The following is a 14,825-nucleotide window of genomic DNA, read 5'->3' on the forward strand; positions in this document are numbered from 1 at the left end:
AATGCAGCAGTTGGCTTTTAATTAATGAATAATAGATTCTCCTCTTGGTTCTGTAATATTAAATGGTGGTCCAGCAAACTATCCAGGTTGTTTCTAACTTTTTAATTTGAATAAAATTTTTGCTTTGCACAGTGCATAATTGAAGCAGTGTGAGGTGCTTCAAGTGGATTTACAATTGATATAGAAATATTCTGAACAATGCCAGTTTGGCTGCATTTATAGTGAACATTTTGTGTCAGTGCAGTGTTAACACTGCTTCATAATGGTGCAACATATGCAGTATATCTCTGCCTTTGTAAAAACGACATTCAGATTAAAATATTTCAAGCCATAAACTTGAAACAAATAGTAATGGAGATGAGACTGCTCCATCTTTTATGTTTCCATAGATCTAGTTTATGGGATTGAATCTTCATGCACGTGCTTTCTGCAGTGACTAGCACATTAACACATATCTTTGTAGTTATATGGTGAACTAAATTGTCACGGTCGACTAAAATGCAGAGCCCTTTGGCTTCTTGGATCCAATAGAATTCTCTCGTATGGAACTTGCTTCATTTAAAATATCTGGGCCTTGCCTCCACTTCTCTATTAATGCCGTTAATCTGTACCTTTTTAATGAGATTTTTGATACATTGGCTCCAAACATGCATTATGGTGCCCACGGTAATGTAAATGAGACATGGCCATGTACCATTTTTGTATTTGAAGTTTTGTATAAGAAATTATCTTTCTATTATCTGCCAAGGAAGAAAGAACTTGCATTTATACAGTGCCTTTCACAACCTCAGGCAATAAAGTACTTTAGATTTTTAGTCATGCTTATAATGCAGGATGTGTGGCAGCCAACTTGCGCATAGCAAGGTCCCACAAACAGTAATAAGATAATGACCAGATAATCTGTTTTAATGATGTTGGTTGAGGGATAAATATTGGCCAGGACACTGGGAAAACTCCCCTGCTCTTCGTCAAAATACTGCCACAGGATCGTTGGCAGACGAGGCCTCAGTTTAACACCTCATCTGAAAGATGGCACCTCCAACAATACAGCACTCCCTCAGTACTGCACTAAAGTGTAGATTTTGTGCTCAAGTCTATGGAGTGGAACTTAAACAACCTTCTGACTGAGGCAAGAATGCTACCACTGAACCACGGCTAACCAAATCAATATAACATTTATTGACAGAAGATGAACAGCAATACTCCATTTCAAGAGTTGAGTTCTACTACCCAATTTTGCATAGAAGTGTGAACATATGCTGCATTCCCAACACACACTGCTCAATTGTTAGTGATACTGTATTAATTGCAGTATAATAACAGCATAAATGAATATGTCAGGAAAACTGGTGACTAGAGCATCTAGCTCTAATTGAATCTTCATGAAAAATCGGCATGTTTAAAATTCTGGCAAATTACATTTCCTTACTTGAAAAAATATTTTAAATTCTGAATATGCATAGTATGCATTAGTAGCTAATTTTATGTTTCTCCCCAACTCAGCAAATTATACAGATAATTGGACCAGTATTAGACAATTAACTAGTCCGTTCAACTTACAACGATACATCCAACAGAAAAAATAATTGGTAGTATTGGGAAGTAATTGTAATATATGGGGAAATATGAAGGTTATAGAGTTATTTTAGAGATTAACTTTGTCACCTTTATATTACAGACTTTCTTTCTTTTGGGGAATCGGTATGAACTTTTACATGGAAATAGCAAAGCTGAGAGCAGGTAGAAGACTCTGGGCTCATTTAATAAAAGAAAAATTTAACGCTAAAAATGTGAAATCTTTGCTGCTGCGAGCTCATTGTCAGACCTCTGGTTGGTCCCTCACTGAGCAGGTTAGTGTATCTATTGGAAACCTGGTATTCCAAGTACCAAAACCATATGTTGAGACTAGACTTTTAACTTCTAACAAATGTTATTGTTACTTCTAACAAATAAAGTATAAACAGCCCTATTTCCGTCCCCATGGAGATTTTTTTCTTTTACCCACACATATCCTTGAACTGGTCATTTTGTATGTACCTGTAATGTAAAAAAGTATAATATTGCTGTGAGGTTGCATGCTGTTATTATTGTAAATGATCTTTACATAAAAGAGAGTCTGTTGCAAATAGGGAATGCCGTTGAAAGAAACTGTGCAAATGGATTTAAGATGTTAGTGGGGGATCCTATTGGGAAGGTAGGGTTGAGATCAACTTTAAAAAAAAAAAAAATTTAAGTTGGGGAGCAGGAAATTAAATGGCCTCTTAAAATTTCTGAGTTTCCTAGCTTTGTATACACTTTCACCGCATCTACTATTTACTCCCATACATGCTGAAATCTTCTATGCCTGAATTTGTGCTTAGCGTCATATGTTGAAAAATATGCTTTATATCCCTTATATACATATGTGAGATGTTTTAGTTATCTTTTTATTTCAGAATTATTTTAACAGGGAAATGAGATAAACGGGTCATTTTCCAGTTGGTAGGCTGTAACTAGTGAGGTCCTGCATGGATCAGTGCTTGGGCCTCCGCTATTTATAATCTATACTAATGCTCCTGAAGCCTTGTTGTTCTTCAGTTATCAGATAGCCTTTTCAACCTCATGCCGGGCTGGAGTTGTGCCGAGGTGGTGGCGGTTAGCATGCTGTGGGATGGAGTCAAGGACACTCGTGTCGAAGACGGTGTCTTTGTTAAGGAGATCTTCGAAGTGCTCTTTCCAGCGGGCACCGACTGCCTCTCTGTCTTTGATGAGCACCTCTCCGTTCTTAGCCCTCAGTGGGGTAGGATTTTGGGTGCTTGGGTCGTAGATGGTCTTGACTGTGCTAAAAAAATCCACGCATGTCGTGGTTGTCAGCTAGTTGCTGGATCTCCTGCACTTTTTACATCTACCATCTGTTCTTTACGTCACGGGTTTTTTGTTGGGCCTCAGCCTTCAGTTGTCTGTATATCTGCTTTCTTGCTCTCGAGTTTTGATGTTGCTTCCAATTCAAGAATGCCTTGCATTTGCGGTTTATTAGCTCCTGGATCTCCTGGTCATTCTCATCGAACCAGTCTTAGTGTTTCCTGACCGAGTGACCGAGTCTCTCTCTCTGCAGGTGCTAATTATGATAAACTTGAGGGCAGACTAGGCACTGTGAACACTCTGCGGCTCCAGTTCATTGGAAGTCGTCAGGTTGGCTGTGAGGCCCTGACTTAATAGGATTTTCTTAGCAGGATCTTTGAGTGCTCCAACGTTGATTTTCCTGCGGCTTCTGTTGCTGCCGCTGTTTTGAGGCTACATTGATGGAGATAAGAGTGGATTAGGCGGTGGTCAGTCCAGCAGTCGTCAGCTCATGTCTTGGCGTGGGTGATGCGGATGTCCTTGCGCTCCCTCGCTCGGACGATGACCTAGTCTAACAGATGCCAGTGCCCAGAGTGAGGGTGTTACCATGAGGCCTTGCACTTGTCTCTCTGACGAAACAAAGTGTTGGTTATGACAAGACCATGTTCTAAGCATTTCGTCAGGAGGAGGTACCATTGGAGTTGGTTTTCCCCACGCCCTCTCTGCCGATCACACCTCTCCAGATGTCTCTGTTCTTTCCAACTCTGGCATTAAAGTCGCCAAGGAGAATCAGCTTGTATCTCAAGACAGGGATTGTTCAAAGCTGGAGTAGCATTCCTTTTTGGTCTCATCTGTAGTTTCCAAGGTTGGGGCCTACGCGCTCATGACGGTAGTGTACTGGGCTAGGGTGAGCCGAAGGGTCACGAGGTGTTCATTTATCCCGCAAGGGGACTCCCCAAGATGCCCAACGCGTTCATTTTTGATGATGAAGCCTACCCATGGAGGCAGCGTTCATCTTCTGGTTTGTCTTTCCAGAAGAAGGTGTATCCACCACCTTGTTCCTTGAGCTGGCCTTCCCCTGCCTGCCGTGTCTCACTCAGAGCGCCGATGTTGAAACGCCTGAGTTCCCGGGCAACGATAGCTGCACGACGTTCAGGTCTGTCACTGTTGGGGTTGTCCATGAGGGTCCTGAAGTTCCAGGTCACAAACTTCCTTTTAGAGGGTGGAAGAACAACAAGGCCTCAGGAGCAGATGGAATCGCCACCAAAGTACTAAAGGATGGTGGAGAAGTACTCTTGGCACGAATCCATGACCTCATCTCTTATCTGGAAGCAAGAGAGCATGTCAGGGTATTTCAGAGATGCTGTAATCATAACCATCTTCAAGAAAGGTGACCAGTCCGATTGCGGTCATTAGAGTGGAGTTTCCCTGCTATCTGCCACAGGGAAAGTCATTGCAAGAATCCTCCTCAACTGTCTTCTCCCAGTGGCTGAAGAACTCCTCCCAGAGTCACACAGCATATTCAGCCCACTCAGGAGCACAATGGACATGATCTTAACCGCGTGTCAAATCCAAGAAAAATGTAGGGAGCAGCATCAACCTCTGTACATGATCTTCTTTGACCTCACAAATGCCTTTGACACTGTCAACCGTGAGGGATTATGGCGTGTCCTTCTCAAAATTGGCTGCCCTCAAAAAATTTGTCACCTTCCTCCGCCTGCTTCATGATGACATGCAAGCTGTGATCCTTACCAACGGATCCACCACAGACCGAATACACGTGCAGACCGGTGTCAAGCAATGCTGTGTCATCGCACCAATGCTCTTCTCAATCTTCCTTGCTGCAATGCTCCATCTCGCCCTCAACAAGCTCCCCGTTGGAGTGGAGCTAAACTACAGGACAAACGGCAAATTGTTCGACCTCCATCGCCTCCAGTCCAGATCCAAGGTCGTTCCAAACTCGGTCACTGATTTACAGTATGCAGACGACGCTTGCGTTTGTGCACACTCGAAGGCCGAACTCCAAACCATCGTTGGCACCTTCACCGAAGGGTAAGAGAGTCTGGGCCTTACATTAAACATCCATAAGACAAAGGTTCTCTACCAACCTGCCCCCGCCACACACTACTGCCCCCCGATTATCAAGATCCATGATGAGACCTTGAACAATGTGAACCACTTTCCATACCTTGGAAGCCTACTGCCAACAGGAACAGACATCGATGACGAAGTCCAACACCGCCTTCAGTGTGCCAGTGCAGCCTTCGGACGCCTGAGGAAGAGAGTGTTTGAAGATCAGGATCTCAAACCCGGCAACAAGCTCACGGTCTACAGAGCAGTAGTGATACCCACCCTCCTATATGCCTCAGAGATATGGACTATGTACAGTAGACACCTCAAAGAAATGGAGAAGTACCATCAACGCTGCCTCCACAAAATCCTGCAAATCCATTGGCAGGATAGGCGCACCAACGTCCGTGTTCTCGCTCAGGCCAACATCCCCAGCATTGTTCGCATGCCTGACATTAGACTCCCAAAACAAGCGCTCTACTCCGAGCTCCAACATGACAAGCGAGTCCCAGGAGGGCAGAGAAAACGCTTCAAGGACCCCCTCAAATCCTCCTTGAAAAAATGCAACATCCCCACTGACACTTAGGAATCCCTGGCCCAAGATCTCTCAAAGTGGAGGAGAAGCATCCGAGAAGGCGCTGAACACCTTGAGTCTCTTCGTCGCGGGCACGCGGAAGCCAAGTACAAACAGCGGAAGGAGCCTATGCCAAATCAAGCACCCATACACCCGTCCCTGCAACCACCACCTGTGACCGAGAATGTAAATCCCGCATTGGTCTTATCAGTCACCTTAGAACTCATATTAGTGTGGAAGCAAATCATCCTTGACTCCTGGGGACTTCCTATGGGATATTAATGACTTGGATGAAGAGACCGAGTGCAATGTATCCAAGTTTTCTGGTAATACAAAGCTAGGTGGCTGTGAGGAGGACACACACAGTCTGCAAAGGGAAAAAGACAGGTTAAGTGAGTGGCAATAAGGTGTTAGATGGAGTATAATGTGGGGAAATATAAGGTTATTCATTTTTGTAGGAAGAATAGAAAATATAATTTTTTAAATGGTGAGAAACTATTAAATGTTAAGTGGTCAGATATTTAGGTGTCTCTGTCCAGGAAACAGAGTTCGCATGCAGGTACAGCAAGCAATTAGAGAGGCAAATGGCATGTTGGCCTTTATTGCAAGGGGGTTGGAGTACAAGAATAAAGAAGTCTTACTATAATTGTACAGGGCTTTGGTGACACCACACCTGGAGTACTGTGCATGGTTTTGGTCTCCTTATCTGAGAAAGGACATATATGCTTTAGAGGCGGTGCAATGAAGGTTCACTAGATTGATCCCCGTGATGAGAGGGTCGTCCTATGAGGAGAGATTGAGTAGATTGGGCTTACAAAGTGACTAATTCAAGGATATGTGTGGATAAAACAAAAAAATCTCCATGGTAAGAGAGGGAAATAGGGCTGCTTATACATACCTATATTGAAGTTAATTTAACAAATTTCATACCCATTCTGCAAGTTTATTAATGTCTTCCTGTATTTTGTCACATTCTCCTTTTTTGTAATAAATACACCCACCCAATTTTGTGTTGTCTGCAAATTTAGAAATTATACTTCTGATTCCTGAGTCCAAATTGTGAATAACAGTGGTCCCAGCACCACTTCCCATTTTTTGCCAGTCTGAATACTGCGCTTTACCTCTACTCTCTTTTTTTCTGTTTTGTAACCAACTTGCCATTCATTCTGCTATATTATCCCCTGACTCCAGTGTACTATGCGGTACCTTTATTGAAGGCCTTTTGAAAATCCAAATCTATTACATCTACTGCATTACCCTTGTCTGTGAATGGTCTCTTCCAGCCTGCTGACACACCAGCGAGTTCACACTGGGGAGAGACCGTTCACCTGCTCGGAGTGTGGGAAGGACACCAGCGAATTCACAATTAACTGCAGGGGTTGGATTCTGCTGATCTTGCTGCTGTCATTCACATCCCTACTGAATCGTGTTTATTCTGTTAGTTGCCGTTTGTTTCTGATGATAACCCTTCAACTAGGCTGGAGTTTTATATTTTGATATTTCAAATAACAGTGTGTTGATATTTGATGTCTCCAAGATAAGAGACTAATTGATGTCCTGTTACTGAATGCTCCATTTTTGATCGGGACGGAAGAGCGGTGAGAGATCAGGGCCCAGGAGTGTCGTGATCGGGGCCCAGGAGAGGTGAGGGCTCAGGGGCAGCACGGGCCAGCCCACACTGCGATCTATGGATAGTAGGAGCATGTGTGCGCACTAGGTCCATGCAGCAGAGCTTGGTCTCCAGTCATCTTGGTTAACCCTTGCCATTGGATCAAGACCTAGCTCTGTCAAGCCCGTGTGGTGGCTGGTGTGCAACGGCTACCTCATGTTAAAAGAATCCACGCACAGGCATCTTCCACCCTTCAATATGTAGTTCGGGACCTAGAATGTCGGGTCCCTCATTGAAACACCTGTGAACTCATCCCTTTTTGGTGTGGAAGCAAGTCATCCTCGATACGAGGGACTGCCTAATACTACCCTTGTCTCCTCTTTCTGTTACTTCAAATAATTCATTTAACGTTGGTCAAGCATGACCTTCCCTTTTGAAATTCATGCTGACTACTCTTCACTTAATTTCTAGATGATTTTATATTAGATATTTGTATAAAGATTCCATTATCTTTCATACCACCGACATTAATCTAACTGGTCTATAGTTCCCTGAGCTTTTTCCAATTTTCCTTTTTAAATATAGGAATAGCATTAGTTGTCCACCAATCCTCTGGCACTATTCCCTTTTCTAATGAATTCCCTAACTTCTGATATGGATGGATGCATTCCATCCGGACCAGGGCTTTTTCCTTCCAAGTTTGATTTAGTTTATCAATTATCTCCTCCCTTTTTATCTTAAATGTTTTTATATCAGCTGTCATGACAGGTGCTGGACTATTTGTTTAAATTCTCAGATAAGAGGCATATTACTGAAAAAGGGAACTAGAGCGTTGGTTAGAGGGCGTTGATGTGCTATTCTGAAGTGTAAAAGTTGTTATCACAACTTCACCTGGGATGAAATTTGAAGTGATTGTTCTCAGTTATGTGCATAATAGGAAAGAGACAGTATGACATAAAGGCCCTCATTTTTCATTGCTGGGACAGACCTTTTAAATTCCTTGTTCAAATAGAATCACACCCAGATATATTCCATTCTCCATTAGAGGTAGTGAATTGCACTTTCTAATTATGGAACTTATTTTTCTCTTATTTTTAGGGGACACTGGAATATGAATATTCTCTTAAGCTAGAATCCAAATACCTTCTAAAAGTTCTTTTGTCCAGAGTGTGTTTGTCTAAAATAGCTTCTGTGAATTATTCTTTTGTACTTTTAGAATATTGAATAAAATGAACACAATTTTTAAAATGTTTATTTTGTTCATATGCTAATGTAATGTTTCAATTTCAGGATCCACATAACAACATTGTTCGTACAGTGATTGAGGCAATGGCAGCTGTGTTTGGAGGAACTCAATCATTGCATACTAATTCCTTTGATGAGGCATTAAGTTTACCCACATTACAAAGCTCCCGGATTGCTAGGAATACTCAGATCATCATCCAGGAGGAATCTGGCATCACAACAGTGGCAGATCCTTGGGCAGGTTCATTTATGATGGAGTCTCTAACTAATGAGATGTATGATGCTGCTTTACAGGTCAGTATGTGCAGGCACCATATGTCAACAAACATTGTATCGGTAATGGTAAATTAAGTAGTGCGTATCTATGCAACTTAATACAGTACAGGTACAAGATCTGAAATCTGGCAACCTCGGGACCGAATCCATGCCGGTTTTTGGGTGTTGCCGGATTTCAGACCTCGCTGTTGGCGCTCCTCGCTGCCTGCCGATTCCCTCCGCTCCTCGCCACCTGCGGCCCCCTGGCGCTGCATTTTTTTTTATCAGTTTCCTCGGCCCTCGCGGCCCAAAGTCGCCATCTTCGCCGCCCCAAAAATGTCTGGTTTTCAGACAATCTGGGATTCCGGATTCAGGACGTTGTACCTGTACATATTGAAAAAATAAATGTTATTTTATAGGATGATAACTAGAGATACAGACCACTGAAAAAATGACCAGAATTTTCCCCTTTATTGGTGGGTTTGGAGCATGGGGGCAGTTATGTTGTTAAAAATGGGACTCCTAACCCGATTGTGCTTCCAACCCACCCACTTCCAGTTTGGACGCGGGGGGGGCGGGGGGGGGGGCGGTGGCGGAGTGACCAACCAGCTGCCAGGGGGTGGAGCATCCATTTAAATATAATGAGGCTGGAAGCCTCTCTTTTTCACCTGCATTTTGAATTTAACTGCATGCACAATTCGTGAACCCCGTTAGTTAAACCGAGGCGGGGAGTGCTGCATCCAAGAGATAAGTGGCTTTATACCTACCTCCTGGATCCAGGGTTCTTAACTAACCCATCCCTGTGATCGGAGACCCCACCACGAGGCCTCCAATCACCTTCCAGGGCCTCCAATTCCTCCCATGATGCCCTACCTCACCCCACTGATAATGCTGAGACCAGCCACAATCCTTCGATGGCCGTCCCTAACCCCCCGATTACCGATCTTACCACTGCTGAGTCTCCACCACAATCCCCGACTACCAATTCTCAACCCCCCTCCCCTCCCCCGCAATCCAGTACATATTGAAAAAAATAATAATTAAAACAGAAAATGCTGAAAAAACTCAGCATGTCAAGCAACATCTGTGGAGAGAGAAACAGAGTTAATGTTTCCAGTCGATGACCGTTCATCAGAACTGGAAAAAGTTAGAGATGTAACAGATTTTTAAGCAAGTGTAGGGCCAGGGAAATGGGGGAAGGGAGGAAAGAACAAAGGGGAAGGTCTGTGATAATAGGGTGGAAGGCAGAAGAGATTGAGAGACAAAACGGATGATAGTGCAAGGCAAAAGGAACAAGTCAAGAAACAAAAGATGAGTCCAGATAGGTGAAAATAGAAATGGTAGAATCATCATCAGCTGCCATGGGAAAGAGGGAAAAAAAGAAATGGGGGCAGGGGTTAGGGTCTGAAATTATTGAACTTGATGTTGAATCCAGAATGCTGTAAAGTGCCTAAAAGATGAGGTGCTGTTTCTCGAGCTTACATTGAGCTTCATTGGAACAGTGTAAGAGGCCGAGGACGGAGAGATCAGTGTGGGAGTGGAGCAGAGAATTAATGTGCCAGGCGACCGGAAGCTTGGGGTCACGCTTATGGACTGAATTGAGGTGTTCTGCCGAGCGGTCACCCAATCTGCATTTGGTCTCCCCAATGTAGAGGAGACCACTTCGTGAGCAGCGAATACAGTATACTAAATTGAAAGAAGTACAAGTAAATCGCTGCTTCACCTGGAAGGAGTGTTTGGGGCCCTGGACAGTGGGAAGGGAGGAGATAAAAGGGCAGGTGCTGCATCTCCTACGCTTGCACGGGAAGGTGCCGTGGGAAGGAGAGGGGGTGATTGAGGAGTTGACCAGGGTGTCACGAAGGGAGCGGTTTCCCCCCCCCCCTTGGAATGCTGAAAGGGGAGGGGAAGATGTGTTTAGTGATGGGATCATGCTGGAAATGGCGGAGGATAATCTGTTAAATGTGGAGGCACGTGGAAGAAAAAAATAAATGTTACTTTATAGGATAATAACTAGAGATATAAACCACAAAGAATGGTCAGAATTTTCCCCTATTTAAGAAAAAAATGGATGGGTTTGGAGCGTGGGAGCAGTTAAGTTGTTAAAAATGGGGTTCCCAACCTGATCCTGCCTCCAACCCACCCCGTTGGGATGTTTTACTATGTTAAAGGTGCTATATAAATGCAAGTTGATGTTGGATAAGCAGTTTGACAACACAGGCATTGGGAGGGGTCGACAGAGGTGTTGAAGAGATATAGCTGGTATCATCAATGACCCTATATTAATCAATCACAACCTTTTTTTTTAACCAATGTTTGCTGAATGTCCCTGATTAACCCATACCTTCTCTAAGTATTAACTAATTTCATCCAATATTATGACTAGAAGCTTACCCACGACAAGGATAGACTTACTGGCCAATAATTTCTTGACATTACTTTCTTGAACAATGGATACAGCGTTTACCACCCTCCAATCCTTTGGCACAATTCCCGCTTCCAAAAAGTTTTTGAAAATTTATGGTTAATGCTTCAGCTATCTCCTGTTTCTGCATTATCTCCCTAGTTATCATGAGAAATAAGAGCAGGAGTAGGCCATTTCGCTCTCGAGCCATTCAATAAGATCTACCTCAACTCCACCTTCCTGCACAATCCCATATCCCTTGGTCTTGAATATACTCAACAACTGAGCATTCACAGCCCCTTGGGATAGAGAATTCCAAAGATTCATCACCCTCTGAGTGAAAACATTTCTCCTCGTCTCAGTCCCAAATGACCGACCCTTTATTTTGAGACTGTGACCCCTGGTTCTATACTCCCCAGCCAGGGGAAGCATCCTCCTGCATCTACCCAGTCAAGCCCTGTAAGAATTTTATATCTTTCAATGAGATCACACCTCATTCTTCTTAACTCCAGAGAATATAGGCCTAGTCTAATCAATGACATCACCATTTCCCAATTGTTCTCTTCCGTTCAGATTGCTTGCTTACTTATCCTTCTTTCTACCCACAATTGAATCTAGTGCTGCAATACAATCAAATGAAAATATTGTTTACAGGTACCTGGACTAACAATATAATTGTTTTTAATTTTAGCTCATTAATGAGATTGAAGAAATGGGTGGTATGGCTAAAGCGGTAGCAGATGGTATTCCAAAACTTCGCATTGAAGAGTGTGCAGCTAGAAACCAAGCAAGGATTGATTCTGGTAAACAAAAACATTTACTCATTATTTGGTGCTGAAAGGGAAATAGTGGATGAAAGGAGGAAAACAAGTCTTATTACAGTTGACCAGATACTGTTTGAAAACATTTTTTAAATCATGTTAACTTTAGAATTTTTATTAAATGCACACATTCAAAGTAATTGACTTTTAAATTGTACCATACCAGCATAGTTTTCAGAAAATTGTCTCAATAGAAAGGAATTGATATTAAAAATATGAAATTATTGAACATAATATCTTGTAACTATAACTTCAGTTTCATTTAATCCTATTTTTGATGGTGTTTGTAAAAGGAATTACTTTTTCATCCTACCAATTTCTGCTATATTCAAACATAGTTCCTAAGGATGAATGGATAGTACTCGGACGCATAAAACCACTGCCTTAGTGGACCCTGCACTAATTAAATACACAATACTGAACTTCCATGTATAACTTCATGAAAAGTGATCATGTATCATGACATTGAGCACTTTCTTTACGACTATGTATGAGGTAAGAAATCTTGGCAATATAATTAAACTTGGATTACGCAAAAAAAAAATTAGGTATGTTACATATTGGGGCTCAAATTCCGGTGGGAGGCTTCCTTCGGATAAGCGCCTCTGACCTGAATTTTTTTGCGAATGTACCTGGTAGTCCCGGAGGCGCCCTCGATTCCGGTCAGAGGCCTTCGTTCCATGCGTAGTGTACAGAGAGATGACTTCCCACAGAAGCATAGAAAATAGGAGCAGTAGTAGGCCATTCGGACCTTCGAGTCTGCACCGCCATTCAATATGATCATGACTGATCCTCTATCTCAATACCATATTCCCACTTTTTCCCCACACTCCTTGATGCCTTTTGTTTCTAGAAATCTATCTATCTCCCTCTTTAAATATATTCAGTGACTTGGCCTCCACAGCCTTCTGTGGTAGAGAATTCCACAGGTTCACCACCCTCTGAGTGAAAAAACTTCTCCTCATCTCGCTCCTAAATTTCCTGCCCATATCCTGAGACTGTGACCCCTTGTTCTAGACTTCTCTAGATCCTCCCCGCATCCAGTCTATCCAGTCAGAATTTTATACGTTTCAATGCGATCCCATCTCATTCTTCTAAACTCTAGTGAATGCAGGCCTAGTCGACGCAATCACACCTCATACGACAGTCCTGTCATCCCAGGAATCAGTCTGGTGAACCTTCGTTGCACTCCCTCTGGCAAGGTAAGGAGACCAGAACTGCACACAATACTCTAGATGTGATCTCTCCAAGGCCCTGTATAACTGTAATCAGACATCCTTGCTCCTGTACTCAAATCCTCTTGCAATGAAGGCCAACATACATTTGCCTTCCTAACTACTTGCTGCACCTGCACGTTTGCTTTCAATGACTGGTGTACAAGGACACCCAGGTCCCTATGTAGATCGACACTTCCCAGGCCATCACCATTTAAATAATGCTTTGTCCTTATGTTTTTCCTACCAAAGTGGATAACTTCACATTTATCCATGTTATACTGCATCTGCCACGTGTTTGCCCACTCACTCAACCTACCTAAATCACCTTGCAGTGTCTTTGCATTCTCTTCACAACTCACAATCCCACCTAGTTTTGTGTTGTCAGCAAACTTGGAAATATTACATTTGGTTGCCTCATCCAAATATATATATTTGTGAATAGCTGGGGCCCAAGCACTGATCCCTGTGGTACCCCACTAGTCACTGCCCGCCACATCGAAAAAGACCCATTTATTCCTACTTTCTTTCCTGTCAATTAACCAATTTTCAATACATTACCTCCAATCCTATGTGTTTTAATTTTGCACATATGTGGGACTTTATCAAAGGTCTTCTGAAAATCCAAATACACTACATCCACTGGCTCTCCCTTATCTCGTCTATCAGTTACATCCTCAAAAAATCCCAGTAGGTTTGTCAAACGTGATTTTCCTTTCATAAATTACATGTTGACTTTGTTTAATCTAGTTAATATTATCTAAGTGTGCCGTTATCACATCCTTTATAATAGACTCCAGCATTTTCCCTACTACTGATGTGTGAAAAAGCTGGAGTCACGTGGGCCTGGAAACCAATCAGCCTGCAGTATTCTCATTGATAATGAGAACTCCGTTTTTACGAGTTCCCATTACTATCAATGAGAATAAACCCCTAAAACAAGAAACACAACATAATAAATAAATAAAACACCTCACATTTAAAATTAATTGAAATTAAAGTTAATTAAATGTTAGTATTAATGTGTTTTAATACGGTTTAAAATAAATGTACCTTAATGGACATGGTTTTTAACATACAAAATATAAATTAAAAACCACGTTTTTATGTTTTTAAAACTCTTATGCTGGTAATAATAGGCTATGCGCCTGCTTTCATCAGGTGTAAAAGTTTGAAGGACATTCGCTGGGCTTGAGTTGGGCAAATAGCCCAATCTCACCCGCGCGAATGTCCCTCTCCCGGGGATGCGGAGGATCTGTCAAGATCTTGACAGATCGGAAAAGCCGGTTTTTGGTGCATGCGCAATTGAGCCCCGAAAACCGACTTTTGTGAGGCCTCGCCGGGTCTGTCAGCACTTTGTACAGAACTGGTGAGGCCGGAATTTTAGCCCCATGGAATTTGTGATAGCACAAGTAATTGGAATTCAAGCATTTTTGCTTATCAATTTCAAAGATTATGGTTAATACCCAACTCTGTGTGTTGAATAGTTCTTTCCAGTTGCACCTCCTTGTTATGATGTATGAACAGCAGTGCTCCATATGTAGCACACTGAAGCTGGACAAATAATTGTAAACTACCTGTGGTTCTTAACTGAGTAGCTGAGCCATACAGATCGGGGAGGCTCTAAGTTTGTTCAGTCTGTGCTGAGCTAGCTGATATCAGCCAGGTTAACAATGGGGACGCTACAGTTTAGCTCGCCATCTTGGGTTAGAGAGGGGGAAAATCATTTCAGGATTCCTACTCATCATTGCTTTGCAGTGACCCCTGCGGAAGGTGCATGTATGTGAATGTCAGGGGAGACATGGTAACACTTGGT

The 14,825-nt window shown here is 42.6% G+C and overlaps 1 protein-coding gene across 1 annotated transcript in view; it reads left to right on the top strand.

Moving 5' to 3' along the window:
• mmut (methylmalonyl CoA mutase) overlaps positions 1-14,825 on the top strand; it is a 69,266-nt gene that overhangs the window by 26,546 nt on the left and 27,895 nt on the right. The window contains exons 4-6 of the mRNA XM_070885186.1: positions 1,679-1,850; positions 8,364-8,612; positions 11,666-11,777. Coding sequence (XP_070741287.1) covers positions 1,679-1,850; positions 8,364-8,612; positions 11,666-11,777 — 533 coding nt within the window. The remainder of the gene's footprint in view (positions 1-1,678; positions 1,851-8,363; positions 8,613-11,665; positions 11,778-14,825) is intronic.

Source organism: Pristiophorus japonicus, chromosome 7 (assembly GCF_044704955.1).
Source record: "Pristiophorus japonicus isolate sPriJap1 chromosome 7, sPriJap1.hap1, whole genome shotgun sequence".
Classification (NCBI taxonomy): Eukaryota; Metazoa; Chordata; class Chondrichthyes; family Pristiophoridae; genus Pristiophorus; species Pristiophorus japonicus.